The sequence below is a fragment of the Petromyzon marinus genome, chromosome 36, assembly GCF_048934315.1.
Source record: "Petromyzon marinus isolate PM22_M1 ecotype Great Lakes invasive population chromosome 36, UKy_Petmar_22M1.pri1.0, whole genome shotgun sequence".
In the NCBI taxonomy this organism is placed as follows: domain Eukaryota; kingdom Metazoa; phylum Chordata; class Hyperoartia; order Petromyzontiformes; family Petromyzontidae; genus Petromyzon; species Petromyzon marinus.
In genome coordinates this window covers 7802494-7828736 of record NC_133702.1, presented here as the reverse complement: position 1 = coordinate 7828736, position 26243 = coordinate 7802494, and the positions used below count along the sequence as shown (strand labels likewise).

Here is a 26243-nt window from a genome sequence, read left to right as displayed (position 1 = left end):
TACCCCCCCCACCGACCTGAAAATCCTGGCTCTGCCATTGGTTACGAGAATTGTCAATAACTCAATGGAGCGTCGAAACAATGATCATCGGTGTGTTAAATGCTTTTACACCACGTGACAATTTTACGACATCGGTTTCTCTTCTGGAAGAAAAACTAAAATAAAATATATCGGTACGTCTTCAAGTTGAAGACTACCGAGGCTCACACAAGGTCATACAGGAGTGCGTGTGGAAAATTTTCGTGCCAGCTATCATAGAGTGCGATCGTGTTGCTACAGTTCTCTGCGGTGAGTACAATGTCTTTAAAAACAACGGTGCTATGCCTCTCCAAAATAAAATTAATGCTAACCACTTGCGCGTTCTGAGATTCAGTGGTGAACGGGACACCCACCCTACAAACTTGCAGACGTTTCGGAATGGAAAAGGGTTCATTTGTTTGGCATGTTTAAGTCCTGGTTGTGGCTAATGTCGTGAGTGAGCACCTGAAGGCCTCTATGAGCCTCTCCACCTTCTGCGCCTCTCCCTGCACGCGGATGTGAGCTTGGAACATTCGCAGCGCCTCATCCAGCTCCATGCCCGAGAAGTCCATCTCATCCACCACGCAGCTACAGAGAGACAAACACAAAGATCCCCCGGTATAGCCTTAACAGACTTTTGGGGGCAATTGCTGTTAGCGAACACCAATGAAGTCCGGCACAGCACACGAGGAGGTCGGTGGCCAGCTACACACACACACACGAAATACACTCTACCAATGTAACTTCCTCTGTAATATTCTGCCATGCCAACCAGTTTAGGCTGGACACTTGTGAAAAAAATACTTCATAGGTCATCGCATTCTTCTAGCCTGCATAATATGTCTTTACAAAGATGATAATAATACATTTTATCTAGCGTCATTCACGCAAATTGCACATCAGAACGCCGTAGAATTTCCAACGCATGTAGTTCTCGGATGGAGGCATGTGTTAAGGCAGCCAAAACTTCTGCCATTAATTTCCCAAGCTCCGAGGTCCTATAATGGGATGTTATACCAATAACTCCAATAATGAGTATTTATACATGTGGGAGGACATTTGGAATACCTGGACAAAATCAATGTAAGCAAAGGGGGTAACACTCAATGTATTGCAGTGCAGGCTGTTTACGCAAGTGTTATTAGCAAGCAGTTATTAAGACAGGCATGGCACATGAGGAGGTGCAGCTGACAGTGCCATGCATGGCTGCCTTTGTCTCCCCAGAGCTGATGTTTACACAGCACACCAGGTACTCATTTAAAGCTGAGTTGATTTAGGTGAGGCGCAGGACCGATTCAGATATTCACCACTGAAGTTGGTCATGTGTGAGATCCGTGGCACAGCGCGCTAACCACTCCGCTCCTGTTCCTCCCAAAGACAAAGATCCCCCCGATAGCCTTAATAGGCTGTTGGGGCAAGTGCTGTTAGCGAGCACCTATGAAGGCTGCCATGGCACATAAGGGGGTGGTCAACACCACGCCCAGCCGCCTTTGTCTCCCTAGTGGCGAAATTTACACATCGCACTAGGTGCTCATTTGAGGCTAAGTCGACCTTAGGGAGGCCGAGGACCGACTCAGATAATCGTTGCTGGTGGTGGCCGTGAGCAGGAGTCAAACTGCTACCTCCCACACACACACAAACACGTCGACGCACACAAAAACACACGCGCGCGTCCACGCAGCAACACACACGCTCGCGACGGGCCCTCACTCCAGCACGTCGCGGTTGAAGGCGCGCTGCCGGTTGCCCAGGAACTCTCCGATCATTTGGCGGCTGAGCCCCTTGCGCTGAAGGAGGAAGTGCGCGACTCCAACGGGGGTGTCGGGCACGAAGCCGCGCTCCATCAAGTAGGCGACTCCTTTCTCCGGCTTCCTGCGAGAGGCACGGGCAGCCTGGGTCAGCTCAGGCGCCGCTCGCAACGCAATTGCTTTGTAGTTTTTTTCTGGTTTTGCATAGCATCATGCCCGCACGTCCGAATGGCGAGGTTGGCGTACGCACGGTGCGAAAGAGGCTCGACATGCATGCATTTGTGTACAGCTTTCCAATTTGAGAAATTAAATGGTTGAGATGAGATGTGATGTTTGGTGCTTTGAGTCGCTGAGGCATCTGAGTGACCTATAAATGGAAATCCGTATTCATTAGCATCATCTTCAGCTTCTTCAGATGGTAAACCTGCCACATGGAAACACATTTTCTTCCCAGTTTTTTTTCCCTTGAAATTACAATTGTGCTATTAATACTCTTTGGTTCTTCCGGTAAAGTCACGGAGGTATAAAATAAAAGCTATCCCACCTGATGACGGACGCTTGTGTTGCGCCCGAAACGTCGTGATTTATTTTATTTTATGTGCTATTCATGTCGTGATATGCAAGAGAACATCCATTCGGTGTCAAAGAGGACAAAGCAATGCATCATCCAGTGTTACAGGACAGCATACGGAAGTGAATCTCACAAAACTACTTCGGAGATCCATTCAAATTAACAAGTCTCATTTACTGTTATTCAAGTGGCTCTTTTATCCACACCGAGGGAATTACACTCTTACACAGATCCTACACCTGACATGGTTGTCAAACTGACCTTGAAATAAAAATCCCTCAGCTGACATGCAACCAAATTAACATTAAAAAAAAAACTAATTTAACATAATGCGTTTCTGTCTGCGCAGACAATGGTGATGGGGCGGCATGATAAACTCACTACACTTGAGACACCCCCACCCCCACCCCCCCACCCCCGTGTATTCAAGAGTGGCTGCCTTGAGATTGAACCCAGGGACTCCAGCCGTGGCACTTCTGAACTCAGCCTCCCTCTGTGGGAAGAATTTTCGCAGTAATGAAAGCAAATAGCCTTGGTGAGGGTAGGGGGCCAGAGGAATCAGTGAAAGCTGTTGAAGAGATACCTCGAACACTTTGACCTCTCTCTCTCTATTGTAAAAAAAAAAATGAGGTGGTGGCTTCCCTCCCTGACCTCTTATGTCCCACATCCAGGGTGTGTGTACATATATATACTCTCCAACACACCGGTGTGCTGTACTAGTAACGAATTGGCATGTTCTGTTTACGTAGCAAACCTTACTAGTTGGCTTTGTTGGGTGGTGGCGGGTTTAACGACACATTTATATATTTACGCGATCTGACCCAAAAAAAAACCTGGATTTTGGATTATACCTGCTGCCTCTCGAACTACTGCTGACCTGTTCTTAATTGAGAGCTGGGAAAAATTGTGGCCTCATCATCTTTAAGAATCATCTTTGATTCTAGATTTGAAGTTTTCGTCACTGCAAGGATCCATACTCTTTGGTTCTTTCGGTAAAGTCACGTAGGTGAAAAATAAAAATATTATTATTAAAATAATATTTTTGTTTACGTGACTTTACCGAAAGAACCAAAGAGTAATCATCTTTGAGATTCACACAAACGTCACGGCGCTGAGCTTGTCTCATCGGGGAGGGACACGGAAACCGGGGGTGTTGGCTAAAAAAACGTGATCGCATAGCGCAGCATACACGGGCACACGAGTTCAGGGGCACACGCATTCATTTTACAGGACAGAAATGTTTGTTCGTGTATGCTGGTTGGTGCCGTGTTTCCAGAAACAACAGTGTTTATTTTTGACAGAGGAGACCCGGGTCCTTCTTTGTTAAACATCACCGTGAAACATTTCACCTTCGGCCAATCAGGAGAGGCTCTGCAAGCAACGACCATAATGCTACCTTTGCACGTGCTGCTCGAGCAACAACGTTTCCTGCCAATTTCGGAAGAAACGTGCTTATTTTGGAAATATGTTTTCCTCGTGTATGCCGAGCTGCAAGGGTCAAAGTTTGCCGACTGAATTCCCGTTGTGCCGCAGCTGTCAATGCGCTGCATTGGATGCGCGCCTCCGCTTCGAGCGGGCCGGAAACACAGATGCCGGCACTCGACGGCGCCCCGAATCGTGGGCGGTTATGAACGTGGCAAACAAAAGAAAAACGTCGTTGAGGACCTGAACGGTGGAAGTACCCGGGATTCGCTCTCTGTCTCGTGTGCGCAGCGCGAGAGATGCACCCACGCACTCAGTAAACGAAAATATAAAGGAATTGCCGAAACTACTGTAAACGATTTTTATTTTACCAGGTAAGGCCCGCTGGGCTACGTAGCCCCTTGCCACAAATGATAACTCGACCAAGCGACTTATCACGGGGAAATTTACAGAGGCCACATACCCGAAGCACACGTTGACTCTAAATGTGGAGGGGAAAACCGGAGCGCCCGGAGAAAAATCCACGCCGACCACAGGGAGAGAGAGAGAGGGAGAGAGAGACACGCATGCAAACTCCAAATACACCGCGACTGTGGTGAGGCCTAAACCATCCAACACAGCACCGAGGAGTGCACCATCCACGCACGTTCTGGTTGAAGGACCTTCACATTTAACTATGACACCAATAAAAACGGTTGCCTGCCCCCATGCCTTGACAGAGAGAAAATGATATATAACATCTGTTAACATAAACAATGGATGTTAATGATGCATCCTCCTTACTTGCTCTTGTGATCCAATGATTGTTGTGATTCAGGGTGATGGTTCAAGAATTGATTCTATTTTTTTTTACATTGCGGTGAATATCGCATCCATGATACGCAACGGAATTCATGATAACAAAAAAAACATCAATTATTACACGCGTGATAAAGTGCACGTATCATAATTTGCTTCAGAATGGATATTAATCAATGAATCAATGCGTCTACATGCCCCTCATGTTAATGACGGCACATTCGTCGGGAAATATCAACACGAATTACCGTCGAAGATAGGAATCCAATATTGATAATCATGGGACCTCCTTTGCTAGTACCAAAATATGAGAATAGGTGTTGAGATGTTAAAACACCAAACTGAAACCTTTTACAAGGAATCATGTCTGCAATAACCACAATGCTTGTGGTCAAAATGCAAAAAAAAAAACACTGATAATTTATGCATTGTCCTTGAAACTGATTGGTCCACACCAGAGACAGCTTTCTTTTGAGCCTCGTCCCAAACAGTGTTAGACCAGAGGAGAATATTCTCATATTTTGGTACTGGCAAAGGAGGTCCCATGATGTAGATGCTAACCCCGAGCTCTCATTACTCTGATAGTGGCATTGTCTTTGTGCTGTACGCCTTTTGGCGTCCTCCAATGCATATATTATCAGAGTATGTTTTTTGTTTGCATTCTGACCACAAGTATTGTGGTTAATGCAGACATGATTCCTTGCAAAAGGTTTCAGTGTGGTGTTTTAACATCTCTCAACACCTGTTTTGTTGCCAGAAAAAAGGGGAACATTCTAAAGGCGTGCGCGTTGGTAGGGTGACATTAAGTGGTCCTCTTATTACGATTGACAAGAACATAATTCGTTATTTTTTACTTTGTTTTCAGTGTGCACAGTACAAATCACTGCAGAAGCGATGCATTCGTCACACTTTGTCTAATATTCGCAGTAGTAGTAATATATGTCTCTTAACAGAATGTGCATACTGGATACTGTGAAATATGGCGAAGCTGGTATTCACATTGCGATTTACAATGTTATTTAATTTAGTCAGCATTTTCGAGGAAAAAAAAGCCCTGCACTTCTTCCTTGGGGCATCCCAGCAGAGTTTGTTCAACATAATTCACTCCAGGGGCTTGTTTTTCCATGCAATTTTCACGTGCCCAAAATATGCGCGCAGCTTAACTCAAAGGTGGAAAAAGCGACCTCGTCATTACATCACTTCAAGTATGATGATTTCAAAAGCGTCATTTGCCACTGTATTATATTTAGAGCAGCGGATAGGTAAGCATGCATTTCCACACTCACCGTCGTCGTAATTAAGTTTAGCATTTTACATACGCTTAAGTCTGGATTTACCGTAACGTGAAATTGAATAAAGGTCAACCAATTTCTCAGCTAGAGTAAAACACATAAATCTGCCCTGGAGACGTAAAACTAGCTAATTAGGAAATTACATTTTCTCTCAACATTCCCGAATCCTGTCTTTCTCTTTGTCTTCTCAATGTGATCCTAAACTCGCATCTCTCAATGCTTCTTTGTGCATTTTTTCATATGTTGTTCCGTTTTCTTTGTCAATGTCTCTGAAATCCATGTCATAGCAGGGGATATACGAACTGATAACAAAAACAAAGTTTCTATTCAGGCACATGGGTATGTTTCTCTTGTCATCATCAAGGTCACTTTTCCCAAAGCACTCAAACCCCATCTCATACGCCTATTTAATAATTTTGATCCCGCTCTGCCTTCAAATGCTGGCAATATGGCTCTCCAGAGATATGATATTTCGCTGTTTGTGTTGCTCTTACCAGTGTGAATACAAGATTGCTTTTTTTTTTTACATTGAACAGGGGCCCCATCATTTAGATGGAGTGGCTTTTACCTATAACATCTGGCAAACCAATAGTATTTGTTTAACAAGCCTGTGCTGATGAGACCCAGAAGAATTAAACCATTCCAGAGTCACAGTTGCTTAAACAAATGCTGCTGGGTAATATTGGTCAGGAAAGACAATTGGCCAATGGACTGAGCCATATTTGTATCTTTACGTGGAGAAAAAAATGTTAGTTGTGCTTATACATCTCTCTCTCTTTACAAAGTGTGCTGAAGGGGTGCCTTTCTCACACATTCCATATCACCGGCGAACCGCATGACACTGTTATAAAGGTGAGCTCCGCAAGTGAAGATCGTATCGACCGTGGTGCTATATTACCTCATACTGAAGGTAAGTAAGCCTTGCCTGTGATGATAATACCACCGGAGAGCCATACTGCACCGAGTTAAAAGTGAGCCTTATCGCCGAAGATAATATCACTGGAGAGCCGTATTGCCCCTCGCCTGCTTTTGCACCTACCTTGCCTGAGCTGCCTGATTTATAGCAGGGGGCTACTGGGAGTGCTGTGCTGAGCCTGGGAGAGCCAGGCACGTCTCAAGAGCCATTGAACGCAGGGTCTAGGTGCGGGTCGTGGCAATCGTGCCGACTACTTGTCCCAGCAATTGACAAATTTAGTCTGTAAATCCCATCGATGTCACACACGAATGGAGAATGGTGGCTGTCAACATAAGGCAGCGGCGGGCATGGACGCTGTCGGCCTCGATTGTCGAAACCGCCCGATTAAATGATAATGTAAAAAGATTAAAGTGCAGTCCTGAAATTGCTTGCTCATGCCACTGCCGGTTGCAGGGCCTCCACGAGGAGGAGCTCCTGAGAGCCCCCGTTGAGGGTCTACTCTTTCACGCTGGCCAGACATCTTGGAAGAGGTGTGAGTATTCACACTATATGCCATTAAAAACGAAAGCTGCCTGTCGACTAAGAGTAGTGGACCCATTTATAGTGCTGGGTGGACAAAGGCGGGGAGAGGGGGGGGATTTAAGAAACTCGCTCCATTGTTTTTATCTGCCGAACCGGGAGAATGAATCAGAACCGGCAAACCTCTCCGTTACAAGTCCAGTGTACTAACCATTCCTCCATGGCAGAATCCCTGTATATGCGTAGACTTCGCAACGAGTGTGTGCTTAGTATCGGTGGGATGATGCATCGATTCACTGATTAATACTTGCGTTTAAAGCTCATGATAAACGCATTGAATCCCATGCGTAAGCAACAATCTTTTTCAATTTGTTGGATAATTGTTGTACGGCGGGAGGGGTGGTTAATGTACTGCATTATCAGCCCAGTAAACCTGCGTTCGATTCCCAGTTGTGGCTATTATCAGTGGGTTAAAAGTGATGCCTGGTCCCCTGGAAACCCATCTTCACCAATGCACTGATCAGCACGGTGAAATTACAGGACCATGACTTCTTATGTTATAGTCAAGTAGAGGTCGCTATATTTACCGCTGCAGTTATGAAGTACGACTCTGAACCACCATAAAATATAAAAACACCAGGGTCGGGTTAATCGTTTTGTCCCCACTGATCAGCCAATTAAAGCATCATCAGCAACATCATAATCAGTCTTTTGCATTGCTGAGGCCGAGACGCATGCCGTGGGATGAAGAAATCAGTCAGAGTGCCAATGTGCCTCTTATCTGCAGGAACATAAAAACAGGCTAATCAATAATAATAGGGGGTTTTCCCCTTTTTTCTGTCAACAAAACTGAAGTCTTTTTACAAGGAATCATGTGTGCATTAACCACAGTACTTGTGGTCAAAATGCAAGCAAAAAACACACTGATAATATATGCATTGTCCTTGAAACCGATTGGTCCACACCAGAGATGGCTTTCTTTTGAGCCTCGTCTCAATTGGTGCTAGACCAGAAGACGCCAAAAGGCGTACAGCTCAAAGACAATGCACTATTAAAGTAATGAGGGCTCGGGGCAAGCATCTACATCATGAGGCTCAAAAGAAAGCCATCTCTGGTGTGGACCAATCAGTTTCAAGGACAATGCATATGTTATCAGAGTGTTTTTTTTTTGCATTTTGACCACAAGTATTGTGGTTAATGCAGACATGATTCCTTGTATAAAGGTTTCAGTTTTGTTGCCAGAAAAAAGGGGAAAAACCCTATTATTGAGGCTATTCAATGTTACGGAGTCTAGTCTTTGGGTCAGCATATCTTTCTGCTCGTTAGAAAACTGTGGTCATATTAAATGTGCAAAAAAAACTACAATGCAATATAAGGTTTATTTTTTGCCAAATGCATTTCAAACATTGTATTTTTCTCTTGCATTGTATTTATGGAATGTACATAGAAACCTATTCAGCTTCTGCTAGAATAAACTCCCTTCTTCCTTTTGGATCTCTCCATGGGACTATTACAGATTCCATTGTCGGAATGGGCTGAAGGTAACGGTCTGTTTCCGATCATACCCAAATGATTTGGTGCAGCACAATTGTGTAAGTTTAGTGCTGCAACCGCATTGCCCTCAGCCAATTCAGTTTGAAAAGGCTGATAAAAATGGTGACATCCACGAGGACATCACTTATTTACTTATTTATTTTAAACGACAGTCATAACACAAGTATTGCATTATTATTTTGGTGGGTCGCTGCCCCTTAATGAAGTTCCATTACAACGTAATGCATTATATCTGTCTTGGTAAGCCCATTAAGTCTCTGTCATGATGAACTTTATTTATTCCGTGTTAGTTTAAACAGATGCTCCGGTAGGTATACCTTAACTATTTATGATCACGTTTATAAGGCACTTCTCACTGATCGCAAAAACACTTTCCGCCACGAAAATGATGCATTCGCAATAACGCGCCCTAAACTACTTTGGACGGTGTTACATCTCTATTTAGTCTCAGCCACTGAAGCATCGATTCTTAGTTGCTGGCAGCGGTGATGTAAAATTCAACATGAAAACTAATTTAGTGCCTATTCTAGATTTAAAGCTTTCGTGACTGCAAGGATCCATACTCTTTGGTTCTATTCGGTAAAGTCACGTAACAAACAACAAAAATAAAAAATTCACGACGTTTCGGCCACAACACACCTGATGAAGGCCACTTGTGTTGTGGCCGAAACGTCGTGAATTTTTTATTTTTGTTACGTAATTTAGTGCCTATTGTCAACCCATCCACACTGTGTCATTCATGTTGGTTTTTTTTTACCATACTTCACCATGCTGGTATAATTCAAGAGGGGCCAGGACAAGGTCAGATATCACTCGCCATTGGCATCAACCGTAATACGGATTGAACCCAGGTTGCCGAGTGTGCAGCGCAGTACGCTCGCTGCTGCGCAACAGCTCCCGAGTGCTATTTCATTTTCTTCTTTGGGCGCTGTCCATCTGCTCAGCAGCAATGATGGGTCTTAGTGGAGTCCCTCTGTTGCTGTATGCTCTCTACCGATTTCACCACTTCGGTCACCGCCAATCCCCTCCACCCACCTCCGCTTTGGCGAACGCATGCTTCGTTTGCCTCTGCTTCTCAATCCTTACTTTCTGGTGTGCGTTGCCATATTTGGTAGTCATTCTCGAGACGTGTCCCAAGCACTGCGGGTCTCCTTTCTTGGATCATTTTTTAATTTGCAGGCAATTTGTATTTATTTATTTAGTTGCAATAATAATACACGCAAAAAAAAAACCCCATCTCAAATGTCGTCCTTTTGAAACCTAGGGAGCAATTATGTGACCATTTGTTCCACTTTCTGCATTTTTGACCGTCGTGAACAATGGGGCACTGGACATGGTTTCTGCATGCGTAACATTTGCACTGGATAGATGCAGTTCATGCAGTTGTATGAAAAGCACACATCACTTGGCTTTGGTCAATATGCACGTCGGCATGCTGTTATGTAAACAGCAGCAATGTTTTGCAGCAATTACAATCGAGTTGACTTTTGCAGACCGGCTCAACTGGCAGGGTTGCACACTTTTGATGCTAAACCGACCTGAAGTATTCGGACAGAAATCCTCGCTGCAGACTCCAGTACAGCCAGTCGCCCCTCACGTCGGTGATGTCTTATGTGGGCAACCCATTGAAAATTGATATCACGTATATCCTTTGCATTGGCATTTGTTTTGGTCCAGCCTAAACGTGGGTTAGGAGATTGACGCATGGCTATTATTACGACCACAACAAAAAGCAATTTCCTCCTGGACTGTGTACCTAAACTTGGCCATGTTACATGGGCAGAGCGAACAGGTTGCGATGCAGAACGGGTCATGTGATCTGTGCGCTTGGGCACAACGTCCTTCCCTCTCTACCTTTGTCGGGTGTCGGGAGGAATAAACCAGCTGGGTAAGTCTGCTTCTCGCTTTCATCCTAAGTGGATTCAGCAGTACATTTTGGGTGTTCCATCATGCATTTAGCAACTGTCGAATTTTATCAACGAATTAATACAAAAATATATGAGATACATGAATATATATAACACCCTATGAAAATGGCAAATTTGTAATTTTAAACATGCAGTGTGGGTAAATTTGAGTTTACGTAAAAGTTAAGTGAAAGTCAGCCACAACACTAAATTAGTATCATCATTCATTTGTCAGCTGCACACACGGATCTTTGCTCTCTGCCTCTCTCTTACATTACATGTCACGAGGTGATGAAGACAAATGCTACTTTTCACAGTGCATCTGCTCGCCATTTAAGTGATTGTTAAGCAGTTGAAGGATTATTGGCTCAAATGTTACACGGCATTGTGCACGTCTTTCACGGTAATATTTAAGCCCTCCGTGCATTTTCTTGTTATTGATGAGAACAGGTGTCGCTTATGAGGCCCGGTAGGCTTTACATTAAACCATACACGTTGTTTCCTGGCTTCCCATTGAACTTCTTGCACAATTTATGAAAAAAAACCCAAAATACATATCCGGAATTCGTTTCTAACTCTCTGATGTGCTTTAAGGTTGTGCAGTGTGCGCTGTTCAGCATGATCAGAATAAGAATCTTCATTCATCCTGGAGAAATCCGATGAGCTATGAATCTCTTTTTCACAGATGTCCAGCGTTGCACTCCATGGGAAGCCAAAAGCCAGATAACAGCCCGATAAAAATGTGATTCCGTTCCTCTAAGATGCTCCGAGGACGTGGAACAAAAGATCAGTAGTTATGCCGAATGACACGCGGTACTAACGGTAAACAACATCACGTAGCTATACAGCCCAAACCGCGAAAACCGACGCGGTGAATATTTCTTGCATGTAAAAAAACGCACGTGGAAATACGAATCGCGTGACTGGGGCCTCTTTTTTCACTTTGCTCAAGCTTGATTCTGCCGACGGATTATCACGGTTGGCTACGTGCGAATGTGAAAGAAGATCAACATACATGCACACAATAACGTAGGGTAGTGAAGGAAGTGACTGAATAATGAAATGCATCACCCACACAGTTGATGATTTGCACCTGCGTCGCTCCACAGAGACCTCTGTGCTATGCACAGCTGCGAGGCATTAATAATGGAGCGTGTCGGGTTTTTTTGGCTAGGCTAAACAAAATATATATATTTGACAATATACATAATGTAATACAATTTGGATTTATATCGTGTCTAAATGCAAAGGCACCTCAAGGCGCAGTGCAAGATAGTGGGACGTGTGCATCACGGGTGAGAATACACTGAAGGAGAATATTTAAATATAATTTAAAAAGAAGAGACAAGTCAGTTCTAGCTACAGTCATGGTTATATATGTACTATATAATGAAGCACCATTGCTCAATCTGAAAATAACTTTTAAAATCGTAATTGAACACAAATTAATTTCCCTTGAGGGTATATATTTGTCATATAGCTGTCGACCCTAATTATCTCACATCTGAAAAGAGAAATGGGAATGAAAATATGATAATACATGGCCTTTATTTTTCCCAGAAGAGCCTCACTGAGTCTCGAGACTCTATCGCAGGAGGGTCCTGCAAGTTGTATCATGGCCAATTCCATTCACGAGTGTGTTGCATGTTAATGCAAAGAGGGGGTAGCTGGAGAAAACCCACCACACATGCGAGCAGGAAACACTCAGAGATCCTCATATACACGGCACACCGCTGTACTGCCAAACGCCGGGTATTCCCTTGGATTCTCCCAGCTCAGTAATGACCCAGCCTCAACCCCTGCTTAGGCTTCCCAAAGGACCCAACGAGATCTATACATTTCAGGGTCATTCGGTTGAATACATTTGGAGAGTACTCCCAGCGATGTTAGGAATCAGGTGGTGCAACTGCACCGGGGCACACAGGCTGGAGGGAAAAAGGGTGAAGAAATTGGACAGAGGGCCCAATCTCATTACTTGCGCCAGGGCCCATGCCAACCACGTTACACCACTGATAGTAGTGGTCCGTGCTAAGGATTTCAGCTGGTGTGGGCCGTATAGGTGGCTGGTAAACCCCGTGTTTGGTTATGGCTAAGGGACACCCACAACATTTTGGACAATATAATCATTGTATTACTGAGTCCGCGTTTTTCTCCCTTCAACAAGCTGACGTGAACAGCTGAACATGCTGATGATGAAACCCTTAAATTCATAGCCACGGAAGACCGGCAGGCTCCATACTAAACCAGTAATTGTTCTTTAGGAGTCAGCAACGGGATTTTTTTTACGATCGCTCAGGACTCGCAACCGCTCGGAGAGACGAGCACGTGCGAAACGATTCAGTTGTGTGCTGCTGGTCTCTCAAGCGTGGACCCGGCTTAATCAATGACAATTGGACAGCGCTGCATCCCCCCCCCCCTCACCACCCCCAACTTCGAAAGTGTGTCCAAGCGCCTGCCCGACCTCCCCTAGCGGGCTTGCCGTCTTACTTGTTGAAGAGGTTGAGTCCGATGCGATACTGCCGCTTGCGGATGATGTCGTTGCTGAAGGCGGGTGAGTCACAGCCCCCCTGCGCGTCCTTGTGGTAGCCGGGTCGCGTGAGCGCGGGGTCGCGTGCGCTCGTGTGCGACGACGTCTCCGACCCGTAGTTGATGGTCTCGTTGGAGTTGGACGTGCTGTTGATGCTGTCGTTGTCGGCGTCCGAGAAGTCCGAGTCGGCCTTGCTCTGCCTTCTCCCGTTGACGCCCAGGCTGAGGACCCCAGCCTGCCGCAGAGCGGAGGGGGCCTCCGGCGGTAGGACCCGCGCCGTGCTGGCCCCGGGTAGCGAGCCAGAGTCGACGGATCCCCGCGAGGGGCTCTTCGGGCTCAAGGGGTGGGCCGAGAGATGTTGCTTCCTCGGCACGTCCTGGCTCAAGGAGTCCATGAGAACCTGGGCCTTCTCCACGATGGGCATCGCCCGCATGTCCCTGGCCATGTTCACGGTTTGGGAGGCGACGGTCGTTTTAGGGAACGTGCTCCTGACGTACGTGTGTGTCTGGCTGCCCTCGGAGATGCTGCACCCCGAGTGGAATCTGTCTGGGGCAATAAACGACGCGGCCGCCGCCGTCGCCACTGCTGGCGCGGCAGAGATACGGTTTGTCGGAGACGGCGGCGTGATCGCGTCCTCGTCGATGTACAGCGTGATGTCGCTGTACGACGCGGCCAGCTTGTCCTTCACGATGCCGTCGTCCACCTGGCTGGGGTCCTCCGCGAGCTCGTCTTTGGGGAGGAGCGTCAGCGTCGAGGAGCCGCCATCGTTCCCCGCCGACCGCGAGTCCAGCTTCTCCTCGTCCGACTTGCTCAGGCCCCTGCAGTTGAGCGCATCGTCGATGGAGGCCGCAAGCGACTTGACCTGCTTAGAGAAGGCGTCTTCCAGCTCCGTGATTGTGTCTCCCTGTTGTCGCCCGCCATGCCGCGTCCGCTTCGGGCCCTCTTTGCCCTCGGACTTCCGGTCTGTGGAGGCCACAATCACGGCCGTCACGGCCGTTGTGGGTGCAAGTCCTCCTTGTGGTGGCGCCTTCCCCGCAATGGGGGACTCCTGGGTCGGTAGCTGCATCCGAGTGCCCTTGGAGACGCGGTTCTCACACATGGAGTCCCGGATCCTCCGGAACTGCTTCTTCATCTGGTACTCTCGGAAGGCGGTCTGTATGGTACACGCTGCACGGCGGCTGATGTAATGGCCCCCGTATTTACGCTCCAGCATCTCCACCTGGAACAAAGAAAAAATAACAACGTACAGTTCTCGGACGAGTTCGGCGCGGTGTCCGACGTTTCGCTCCACATGCTGAGAGCTTCAGCAGCGGTCATGAAAGAAGCTCCCGACGTGCATGGAGCGTTACGTCGGATGTCGTGCTGGATAACGCGAGGTACAACCTGAAAACGCGTCGGAGAGCGGTACAGCACAACCACGAAAACGTATGCGGCGAAAATAAAAAAATACGCGCGCACTCTCAGCAGTTTACTGTTGAGAGAAAACACTCGTGTCGGGTGTGTTCAGCTTATGGCCCACAACGTTTATAATGACACGTAGCAATTTGGCAGCAGCATAACTTTGAAATGCTGAGGTACATTTGTCCTACTCTTATTACAGTAAACCAATGACCGTTGCTTCGCTGAGCGATTGCGATTGGCTCAGAAGATTCGATTCCCACTTTAGGGATCTGTACACGAGGCTAAAATGTCAATAAAAGCAGGCTTGATGCATTCCTTTCACTCGGAATGCATGGACTTGGCAAACAGAACAAGAAGGGCAGCCAATACGAACAACGACTGCGAGTTCACGCAATTCACATTAAATTTCCAGGACCACTTTGGCGCTCATCAATAATTGTACGCATTGTGAATCAAGCCAACGTGCGGCTGCTTGAGCACAAGACGTTCTTTGCTCATGACACCATGACACGCTACTTTGCCACGGGTGTGTGGGTGGGGGGAGGTGGAATTGGTGGAATTATTTTTCTCTCCTCTAATTGAAACACTCCTAACCAAAGGAGAGACATTCTACACGCAATCAATTTCCATCACACCAACTAGTGTCCTCAGTGCACGCCTCTGGGTGACAAGATTTAATAACTCGTTGCTGAATAATGGAATATGCAGGTATCCATGCATATTTTTGGGAGTATATTTATTATACACTACTCTGACCACATTACCCGGAATGCACCCGGCCTCATCGTATCTCAGGAGCAATGTCGGGCTAAAGTTTGAATGGTACTTGAATTAGAGACCACCGTGCAAAACAGGCATTTAGTGGCTGCTGCAGGACCAATGTTGTGGCCAGAATTGGGTAGTGCAGAAGAATCCATCGCTGTATCGTGTACTAAGTCCCCCACATCTGTGCCCACTGCGCCATTCACCACCCTGCACTGACCTGCGTGGCAAAAAGAAACCCACACGGTGTGTGGTGGCCCTCATCCAGCGGTGGATTTACAAAGGTGCCATACGTGTACATGTTATGAGTAGTGTAGCACTTGCACAGAGTGCTGTAATGTATTGCAAGTTCTTCTGGGACCATCGGAACAACCACTATTAATCATAGCAGCATTTGGTTTGGCAATGTCCATGCATCACAAAGTACATAAAAGTGGCCTATGACTCAACCGAGCCTTGCTTACTGGTGCCAAGCCTGGCATTTGGCACACACAGATAAAGTTCACTGCTCCAATTAAGCCTCCATGTGGGCAAACAGTGGTCATTTATTATTCCACTTGCTCAGTTATATATGTCTCTACTATGGCGTGTTACAATGGACAAAGGACGTTTTAACACACGTGAAATGGTGACAAATTATATACCGGGTGGTCAACAAATTGTACGCTGAGTCATAATAGCCAGTTTTTAGAGTGGCCTGCATTATGACCGTATTTGCTCGGACGATTGAGCAAGCGGACCGAAATGTATTGGTCAGCATGCTGCCTCACCAGGATGCTGGCTGGTCAGTCGTTGCCATTGATTGACCCAATCCTGTTGCGGTGTCAAACCAGGTGGACGTGATTGTGGCTTGCCGTAACCAATTGTCAGAGGCAGTGTTGGACTCTTCAGCGATGCCTCTGGGAATTACCGACAGGAGCCCCCCTCCCCTCATAGGCATTTTTGGGCAATAAAAGGCATTTCTGATTTAATGACTGCAAGAGTTAAGGTTGTGAGGCACGAAAGCTATTTGAGGGAAATCATTGCTGGCGATTATCTAGCTATTGGCAATGGATTCACAATGAGTAACGATACTCTTTGGTTCTATTCGGTAAAGTCACGTTTCGGCCACAACACAAGTGGCCTTCCACTGATGAAGGCCACTTGTGTTGTGGCCGAAACGTCGTGATTTTTGTTGTTTTATTTTTTACCTACGTGACTTTACCGAATAGAACCAAAGAGTATGGATCCTTGCAGTCACGAAAGCTTTAAATCTAGAAATGAGTAACGATATTAACATTTACAGCAATGACAGAGCATTATGTAATTCTTCTACCTTGAAAACAAAAATGTATGCAGCAACTACTAATGTCAGTGATGACTGACATTAGTTGCCCTATTGTATCAAGGCATTTAAGGATCAACTAAATGCCTTATTATCAAATGTATCCCATGGAGGTGTACACAATGCACTGATTCATCGATTGAAATCCATGTTGTTTGCTCAAGATACGTGCATCGAATAGTTGTTGTGAGAATTAATTATTATCGATTTGTCCATGCGGTATTTTATGGAAGTATTTCATGTCACCCCGGCAGCCACCAGAGGAGCTTTCATTCCCTAAAAAGTTTTAAGATAATTAGATCTTGAACCGAATTGTGATCCTTGAATCGTGACAATTAATCAATTTGTTAGGGGACCCAAATCAGTAACCGCCTAAATCTCAGAGAATCCATCCGTTGCCATCGAAATCCCACTTATTTATTTAATTTCACAACATAACAGGTGTTCCTACGGCGTCAAGCCAAGTGGCACAACCGGGCTTGGCAAGGGCCCTGGTGGTGCCAGGAATTTAATATTGGGCCCTCTGTCCAAATTATCCCCCTCTTTTGTAGCCCAGTGCTGGCGGCCATATGGCTTGTGAGATGGAGCTGCCACCTGTCCTGATTTTCCCAGGATCCTCCACTTTTTGTGGTGGAAAAGCTGAAAGTCTTTTCGAGTCATTACAAATTTCAGTTTGTGTTAACTGCATATAAATACACCAGTCAAAACAGCGCATTTACATGTGGTTCTTCGCCCTTCCAGTATTGTGGCATATTCTTCTTCCAAAGATATGTCCTGTTTTTAAAGCCTAGCACGTGGCAAGAATAGCATGATTTCTGCAGCAGTCGCACCACTATCATCAAAATCGTCACCATTGACCTGGCCCCACGGTGTATGTATGCATTTTGAACTTCCTTCGCACCGTACGTTGTCAACCATGCTAATCGGAGGTGGGGGAAAATAAGCAACTATCTTAACCTTTACAGCAATGATAAGAGCACGACGTCATTCTCCTACCTTGAAAACTAAAGAATTAAGCAGCGGCCACTACTGCCAGCGATGATTGACACGAGTACAGGGGTCCTTCACGAATACTGATAACGGGGGAATGTCACCTGTTTATCCTGCAGGTCGGAGGAGAGCTCGTAGCTCCCGGCGAGCGAGTGCTTCCGCCGTGCAGCGGCCGTCGCAGCCGTGGTCCCGTCGTCCGCTTGCTGCTGTGCCCGGCGCAGCGCCGAGTTGGATCGCTGGAAGCTGGCCCTGCGCGACGTTGATTGCCGCGACTGGGCGGAGGCGCCTGGCGGGGCCGAGGCGTCGTCGCACGCGCGGGCCGGGGAGCAGGCCGCCGTGGCGTCTCGGCTGAGCGAGCCGTCTGTGCACGTGACCGTCTCTGGGCCCTGTGCCTCAACATCCACGCTGCGGTGGGTAAAAAAGGAAAAAAAGAGACGTAAAGAGTGCATGGTTTGATATCGGGCGCAAGATTTCTCTCCCCGTCGCCGGTCTCGGCCGGCACTGCCCACGCCGTGCAAACTCCTGCATAAAATTCCACACTGCGGAGTCGTGACAACTCATTTTGGTTAATTGTATGCGATTTAAAAACGAGATGTTTGACATCAGGTTGAAGTATAAAACTGTACTTCCGGCAAGGAGAAGGGAACGTCGGACATATATACATCATTTGGGTACAACTGAAAAACACATTTTGGAGAGAAAAATTGTGGTAGTCAGCTTATTAACTATGTGTAGCCCGATACCATTTAATCTTTACATTTATTTTGACAGTCAGTGTCTATAATGAGCTATCACAGCCAGCTATATGGCTCACCGGTCGCACGAGTGGCTCACAACCAAAATATTGCGAGTTAAAATCCTAACTTTGGCACGACACAATGATGACCACTTTTTTGGCAAAGTCAACCAGTGGTTGTCCCTTTGGAGAGACTCACCCCCTCCCCCCCCCACCATGGGAATGTGGAATTTCCAGCACTGGCTCAGGGCTCTAAACAGGAGATGAGCACCACCTGAATTCTGATTTAAGAAAGGCATAACTGTCATTTTTGTGGCTGTTTAGTGCGAAGTTAAAACCCACCAATGAAATTCACGGGACCTGATAAATAGTTAAATGAAGTCACGGAGCAGATGATTGGCCATTTCCATTAACAAGGGTTTAGGATCTGCGAGTAATACACAGCTAACCACCACATTAGTACGGAACACAGCATGATCCCGTCAAATGTGTAAGCCATTCACAAAAACATGACTATATTTTTAATGTATGAGTGCTGGTTATATATATGTATAACATTTGCTTAGTTTTATGAGTGAGCATTGCGGTCCACTCCCCCTTTCTGAGCACGGACCCCGGGCATGAATAGCGTTTGATGGAGTGGGGTACAGGCACCTTGCCGCAGGCTCTGTGCTGCGTTATTCTGTGAGCACGCGATCGCTTTGTTGGAGGCTTTCTGACCCTGTGAGCACGTGGCTGTGTGAGAGTGCACCAGGACGCAGATTCAAATTGAAAAGGCGCCACGTAATCATACGATTGTTCGCAATAATTAACGATGCCTCGAGTTTTCTGGCTGGCTGCTGGCCGGGCTCCTATCCACCCCAACGATTTCTCTATCGTGAGTGGCCGCTGCGGGCCGTTGCCCCGAGAACTAGCTCGGTTAACTGGATGAATGGGATTTTCCGTGGAACGCGTAAACCTTGAATTGAGTTGAAATGGTGGAAAGATATTCGGAAGACGTATAATAGAAGGTGGGAGTCAGGGATACAGAAGAATAGCACGGATCATTTCACATTGCCTAGCTGTTCAACTTGTGCTCATTATTTATGTTATTCTTTCACCAGATTATTCTTTAACCCCTCGAGATTATAAAAAAAAACAACCGTCACAATATGTATTATTTTGGCATTTTATTATGTTAAAAAATAGGTTACTTTTAATAAGAGGCAGCTGTCATTTTCATGCAGAGCAACGGGTTCTATCAGTAATAATAATAATCTTGATTACTCATATAACCCTCACTGAGCCTCAGGACACCTTTACAAGAGGTTCCCACCCACCAGTGTACATGGGTACGCAACAGTAGATAGAACGGCAGGTAGCACGTGGTTGGGTAAAGTGTAGATATTCCCATCTCTTCCAGGGTGTCTCGTCAGCCTGGAAGAGTGGTACAACACACACTCTAAAGGGGGTAAAGTGTAGATATTCCCATCTCTTCCAGGGTGTCTCATCAGCCTGGAAGAGTGGTACAACACACACTCTAAAGGGGGTAAAGTGTAGATATTCCCATCTCTTCCAGGGTGTCTCGTCAGCCTGGAAGAGTGGTACAACACACACTCTAAAAGGGGGTAATTTAGAACTCCCTACAGTGGAGGTTCTTCTGCCAGCAGTGGTCTGGGCAATACACTGCAGGGCTGAACCTTTACCTTTTTAGCTGCAGCCGGATGTTTGGCCAATTCAATTAATAAGTATTTGGCATGCAGGAATAAGCCGTAGTACCTTGAGAATGTCTCACAAATATCAGGGGGGTAAGACCCAAAACTCTGAAAGGAAAGATTATCAAGAATCCACCGATGTACTGCCATTCACTGGTTACCCCACAGCCAAAGCCTACAACAACCAACATTCATCGGCAGTGTAATCATGAAAGTAGTAACTGGATCACATAGCTCTTGAGATCTGACGACATTGGGGCACATTTAGAGTGATTTGGTCACACGCGAACCTGTGCTGTTGATATGGGAGCAGAGGTTGATTGCTAACTGGTGATGTCTGCACCGCAAGAAGGAACAGAAACACGGCATAATTCTTACACGGAACACAACACCACCTCTTATAAGTCGACCCAGCGCAACGCACAGCTGCTGCCAAATGGGTGTCAAAACACGCGCCAAAGATAAAGTTTTAACTAAACTTCAGGGGTAGGGGCTTTTTGTCACCGTCTGAAAGTTTGACATCGTATTCTCCTGGGCGTCCGACTTTGGGTGACTGGCCTCTTGCGCCAACTTCAGTTGAAGTTGCTCCGACGGGCAGATGGAGAGGATTTGGCAAAGCACGTCTGTACTAATGTAAACATGTCTCATGGCTTACAAGACTCAAATTGCGTTTGAAAGGCTGCTGCATTATTTTAGGGAAATCAATATGTCCGGGAACATTTTATGCAGCTCATGTTTTGTTTATTAGATTCTTCCTCTCAAGGGGAAGACGTATAATTTTTTTAAAAATATATATGCCAACTGTAGTACGAGTGTATACGTTTATGTTAAGAAAGAGACCATGTAATGTATACAGATGCATGTAATATATGTGTCTCTGTGTATAAAGCGGGGGTGTGGGGAGCAGTGGTGGAGAGGTTAGCGCTACGCTGCACTACGAACCCGGCGACCCGAGTTCGATTCGCTCACGACTAACATCGGTGACGAATATCTTGAACCGGTTCTGGGCCTCCCTTAGGTCGACTCAGCCTCAAATGAATACCTGGTGCGGTGTGTAAACATCGCCACTATGGAGACAAAGGCAGCCGGGCGTGGTGTTGGACACCCACCCCCTCGTGTGCAGTGGCGGCCTTCATAGGTGCCCCATAAGCCTATACGGGGGGGGGGGGGGTCTTTGTCTTGTTATAGTCATATAGCTCATTGTAACAAAAGAGAACAAGCACTTCAATGGGCTTTTTCCGCCTTAAGTAAAGGACGTCATTGTGCACTACTGTATATGCAAAACATCAAATAAAATATTAATGGCCCGCATTAGCAGAGGCGCGAGTGTACAAATACAAAGGCCAACCGACATTCATCATGAACACGTCCCTACAATAGCAAAGGAAAGCGTCCCTGGTACAACGGTTAGCACACAGTTCCTCAATTTGGCACGGCAGTTGCAACAATGGTGCAAGCTTCTAAAATCCCCCTCAACACTTTCCGTCGGCAGGTCACATGTGGATGGTTAAAGAGTGGCGGGTTATCTCCCAGCTCTTCCAACATGTGTTGGTCAACGTGGATGAATAGACCAGGCGTCATCGAGTGGCATGAGCCTGAGAGCGAGCAGAAAGTTTGACCGGCTTATCGTTTGGAGGTCGCACTAAACACGAACGACTAAACGCTCTTGAGCAGGACAAAGTTAAACGGGTTTTAATTGTTGTGATGCAGTTATGAAGTCTCAAATGAACATGTGCTTTCATTTACAACGGTTCGTGTTTCCATGATTTGACTTGCATGTGCTTGTCAAATCAAATGCATATTAACTTGAGACTGCATAACTGCTTCACATAAACAAAACCCAACACGTGTCATTCGTCAACTCCACAGTTTATTAATTGTAAAGTGCGATCTTCAACTTTTAGCTGGTTAGTCACTCTGCTCTTAAACGTCTGTCTATTATAAATGTTTGCATCATCAAGCGGGGATGTGGTGCCATGGGTCAGCACACTGGACTTGCAAATCCAAAGGCAAACCAGTTCAATATCACGGTGCAGCAGTTGCGACAATGGTGCACGTTTGTTAAATCTACCCAGTGGTATGTTGCTCAATCGGCAGGTTGTGTGTTGTGGGGTGAAGTGTGGATACTCCCACCGATTCCAAGACGCCTTGGCCAGCCTGGAAGAGTAGGCCACATACCCTCTCCTGGTGGGTCTCCCTAGAGCCCACTGGATCTTCTTCTAGCTGTGGCATGAGCAAGACATCCCAGGGCTGCACCTTGTCTTATTTATAAAGCAATGTTCATGGTGAGTCTGGTGCATTTTCTTGACTTGTTTTCTAGGGCAAAGGTTTTGAGAAGACATTGCGTGGCTCATTCTGGCCAAACAGGTCTGCCACTCAACGCTTCACTTGTGACGTTATCTCCGGTGCCACACACTGCTCACCTGTCCGTGCTCTTAACATTGACGGCACCATCTGATAAGACTGCATCACATTGTGTGGTCTTTCACTGATGTCAACGCGGCTCGTATTTTTTGTTCCATAGACTCCCTCCAATGCTATATAGTTCCATTGGCAGACGCAACATTTCATGCAACGGAGCTCCATACACATAGCTTTATATGATCAAAAATGAAAGCATGGTTTAAGATGAATACTTGATAGATTTATTCAACGACTCCTCAAGGGTTTGAAGTACAACACACCTGAGAAACATTCAAGCCAAGCTAAGCGAAGATATTCCCGATTTTCCTGAAATGTCGTCGGACATCTCATTCAGTTTTTTTCGGCATTTCCATAATTCACTCGTGATGCAGGGAGCTAAGCTCACAGGACTCATTAAATCAGCGGTGCCTGAAAGTCACCTTCCCGAACCGGTGCCGGCGCGCCTGGTCAGCATAAAAAAAGCAATTCATCTCATTATTTAACAGCGTACTGCCGGTGGAAATTGGGGAGCCTTGCAATGGTTTTGGCAGCGGCAGGAAGGCCCCCGGTATGAGCCATCTAGTTAATGTATCCACAAAGACAACTGACGTCTGCCTCTTTTATTAGTTTTTTTTTCTCTGCCGAGTTACTTAGCCGAATTTAAAAGCCACTGCGGTGGATGCTGTTTATCCGTAATTGTGCGTGCGTATTAAATAAATATTGATCGAAATGAAATGGCCGATATTGAATGCTGTCAGGTCAACTTTCCGCGGTGACAAAAGGGCTCTTTTCACATTATGCAATGAGACATTTTGCGTACTAAAGTATTACATATCTGCAGTACTGTATGTAGGTACAGCACATAAAGTATGCCATCTCTAACCGTATTTATTTTGAGTTTGTTTTCAAAGATAATAAAAGACTTCAACGCATTTGAAATATGAATGTGGAAAAAGTATGATCAGGGGTTTAATTTTAGCCACGTCTGTCCAGTTAGGCGACCAGATATGTATGTCCATACCCAGCACACCACATCCAGTATAGCTATCGCAATGACCATGGCTAATAATCACGTGCCACTTGTACTCCAGGGCTACCAGCAACCCAGAACATATTAATTGAGAAATTAAGCTTCTGTTTACGATTGTTCATAAAGTCATCTTTTTCAGCCTATGCATGTACTTTCATTGAATGTTTGTCTCTTGCACAACATCTGCAAGGGGGTCACGGTAGTGTTTAGTCATAAGTCACACGAAGTGATACAATGCCCTGTCAGCACGCGGTGGCCACGAGAATATATCGACAACCTGTGCTTGTCTGAAACCCTCTCTCGTTAATGAGCTTTCTGTGGCGACAAGCCACGGATGGGCAGGAAGCTTCAGTCAAAATCTGTGTCTAAATACACACATATTACTGTCGTTTCGTACGAGGCGCCCCATGGGTTTAACGCGATTCCCTGCATTCCGGCAATTATCCAAACTCCCCGTTTGTCCGCTCGCTTGCTCGCCAGAAAGGGTCCCCCAAGTGAGTGATCCCGCATGTGCGCGGTGCTGCGAGTGCAGTTTGTGTTATGACTAAATCCTGCCCGACGCATATTTAAATCAGGAGTACACGTACACCTCCCGGCTTGGCACTTAAAATAATACGTTTCTTAAATCCTCCACCCCTCTGTCCACCCAGCGCAGTATAAATGGGTACGCCACGGTTAGTCTGTCGGCAGGTCTCGTGTGATGGGGTAAAGTGTGGGTCCTGCCACCGCTTACAACGTTGTCTGCCCGGTATGGCAGAAGAGTGAGCCAAAGTACACTCTTATATTGGATCTCTAGGCCCTTCTGCCGGCAGTGGCTTGAGCAAGCAATGTCAGGGCTGCACCTTTGCCTTTTAACATGCGCAGCCCTTTTGACAATCCACTGCTGGATAGGGGATTTCCCAAACCACACGCGAGGCCTTAAGGCAGTCATTTGATAATATTTCACCATGATCATGTTTCACCATGCCGGTCGGTGCAGGCTGGTGAAGGCGGCTGCCCACAACGCACGGAGCCCCCGCAACCTATGTGGTCGCCGATCCAAACGGAATGCAGATTCAAACCTGCCGAGCTTCCAAAATGTGATTAAATCTGCCGTTGAGACCATGTCACACAGGAGGTGCCTGACTTTCCTCAATAGAAAGTGCTCTGAAATTAAATGTCTATTTTAAAGTCAGACCAAAACTCATTAAAGTAGATATTCCATCTCAAAGTAGATATTCCATCTCAAGGGAGTTGTAACTTGGTTCTAGACGAAGCCTTCCATTACTTGCTTTTGCCGCAGTAAATGTGGTAAATAAAAGAGTTTAGAAAGTGTTATGCAAAGTGTTGTTTATTCATATCGCTATTTATCTGGATGCTTTCCGTATCGTCTGGAGAGACATTTATTTGTATTTTAAAACTTTGGAAATTCAAATTACGAGACCGATCATTCCCTTACTTGTTTAAATTCAGATAGTCGTTAGTCAATCCACTGCTGGATGAAGGCTGTGTGGGTCACTTGTTTTTTTACCATGCTTCACCACGCTGGTTAGTGCAGGTTGGTGAAGGGGGGGACCAGGATTGGTTCAGATATCAATCATCGCTGATGCCAGCCATGGCCGTGAACCAAACTCATAGCGTAGTGCACTAACCACTGCATCACCGCTACCGCATTGTACCATTAATTACTATTATTAAAACGAGCAATTCCCACAGCTCCACTCTCTGACAGCCCAAACTGGACGCTGGTTAATCAAATGCCCATGTAGAGCTGCATCATTACAAGACATGTACTTCACAGTAAATGCAAAAAGTTCTGCAGTGCGATGCTGTAATAGTTATCAAATCGGACTTGCAATCCGGTGCTGCGACAGTTGAAACAACGGTGCAGGTTAAGTCCGCCCACCTCTGTCCATCAAGCAGTACAAATGGGTTGACAACAGACGGTCGATCGGCATGTCGCGCGCGGTGAGAGAAAGTGTGGATTACTGCCACCGCCTCCAAGATGTCTGGCCACTTGTAGAACCCATTCCACCAGGAGTGGTGTGAGCAAGCAATTGCAGGGCTGCACCTTTACCCATTATGACAGTATATATTATTGTACCACAATAGCCATATGCTGTGGTCAAGCAGCATACATCGCGGAAAGCTCTTCCTTCCGTTATTCGGAATCCACTGGCGCCATGCACTTTAAAATCTAAACTTAAAACGTATTTGCTCGGAACTGCTTTTTGTGTTTCGATTGTTGTCCTTCCCCCAGCACCTCCGATGAGCACGGTCGGCTACGTACGGTGCGAAAGAAGTTCAACATGCATCCGTACGTACGGCGAGCACAATGGGTGTCAATGTTACCTACGGGTATAAACGAGATGTGCGTACATTCTCGTCCGCTCACAAGCTGCTTATAGGTTTATAACAGGGTGCTCAGCAGCCCTTGTTTTGACTACAGCTGGCCTGTGGCCCTGCATACCTCTTGTGCCGCTTCAGCAGCAGGAATGCTCCGAGGCTTGTGGGCTAGCGAGGTGAGCCAACTCCCATGGCCCGGCGTTGTGAGATTCCTATTTTTGAAACTTCACCCCTTTGGGTCCCTCGTGCATGGCGGGCTGCGCAAAAAAAGTACAAGCTGTAACGCGTTCGTAGGCGGTCGTTTTT

The 26243-nt window shown here is 46.3% G+C and overlaps 1 protein-coding gene across 7 annotated transcripts in view; it reads right to left on the bottom strand.

Moving 5' to 3' along the window:
• Window positions 1-26243, bottom strand: part of LOC116949342 (IQ motif and SEC7 domain-containing protein 1-like) — a 267850-nt gene that overhangs the window by 24940 nt on the left and 216667 nt on the right. For all 7 annotated transcript variants that reach the window (XM_032966536.2, XM_032966537.2, XM_032966541.2 and 4 more), the window contains 4 exons: window positions 17854-18154; window positions 13233-14491; window positions 1729-1890; window positions 484-606 (listed from right to left, as the gene is read on the bottom strand). In XM_032966536.2, the coding sequence (XP_032822427.2) occupies window positions 484-606; window positions 1729-1890; window positions 13233-14491; window positions 17854-18154 (1845 nt within the window). The remainder of the gene's footprint in view (window positions 1-483; window positions 607-1728; window positions 1891-13232; window positions 14492-17853; window positions 18155-26243) is intronic.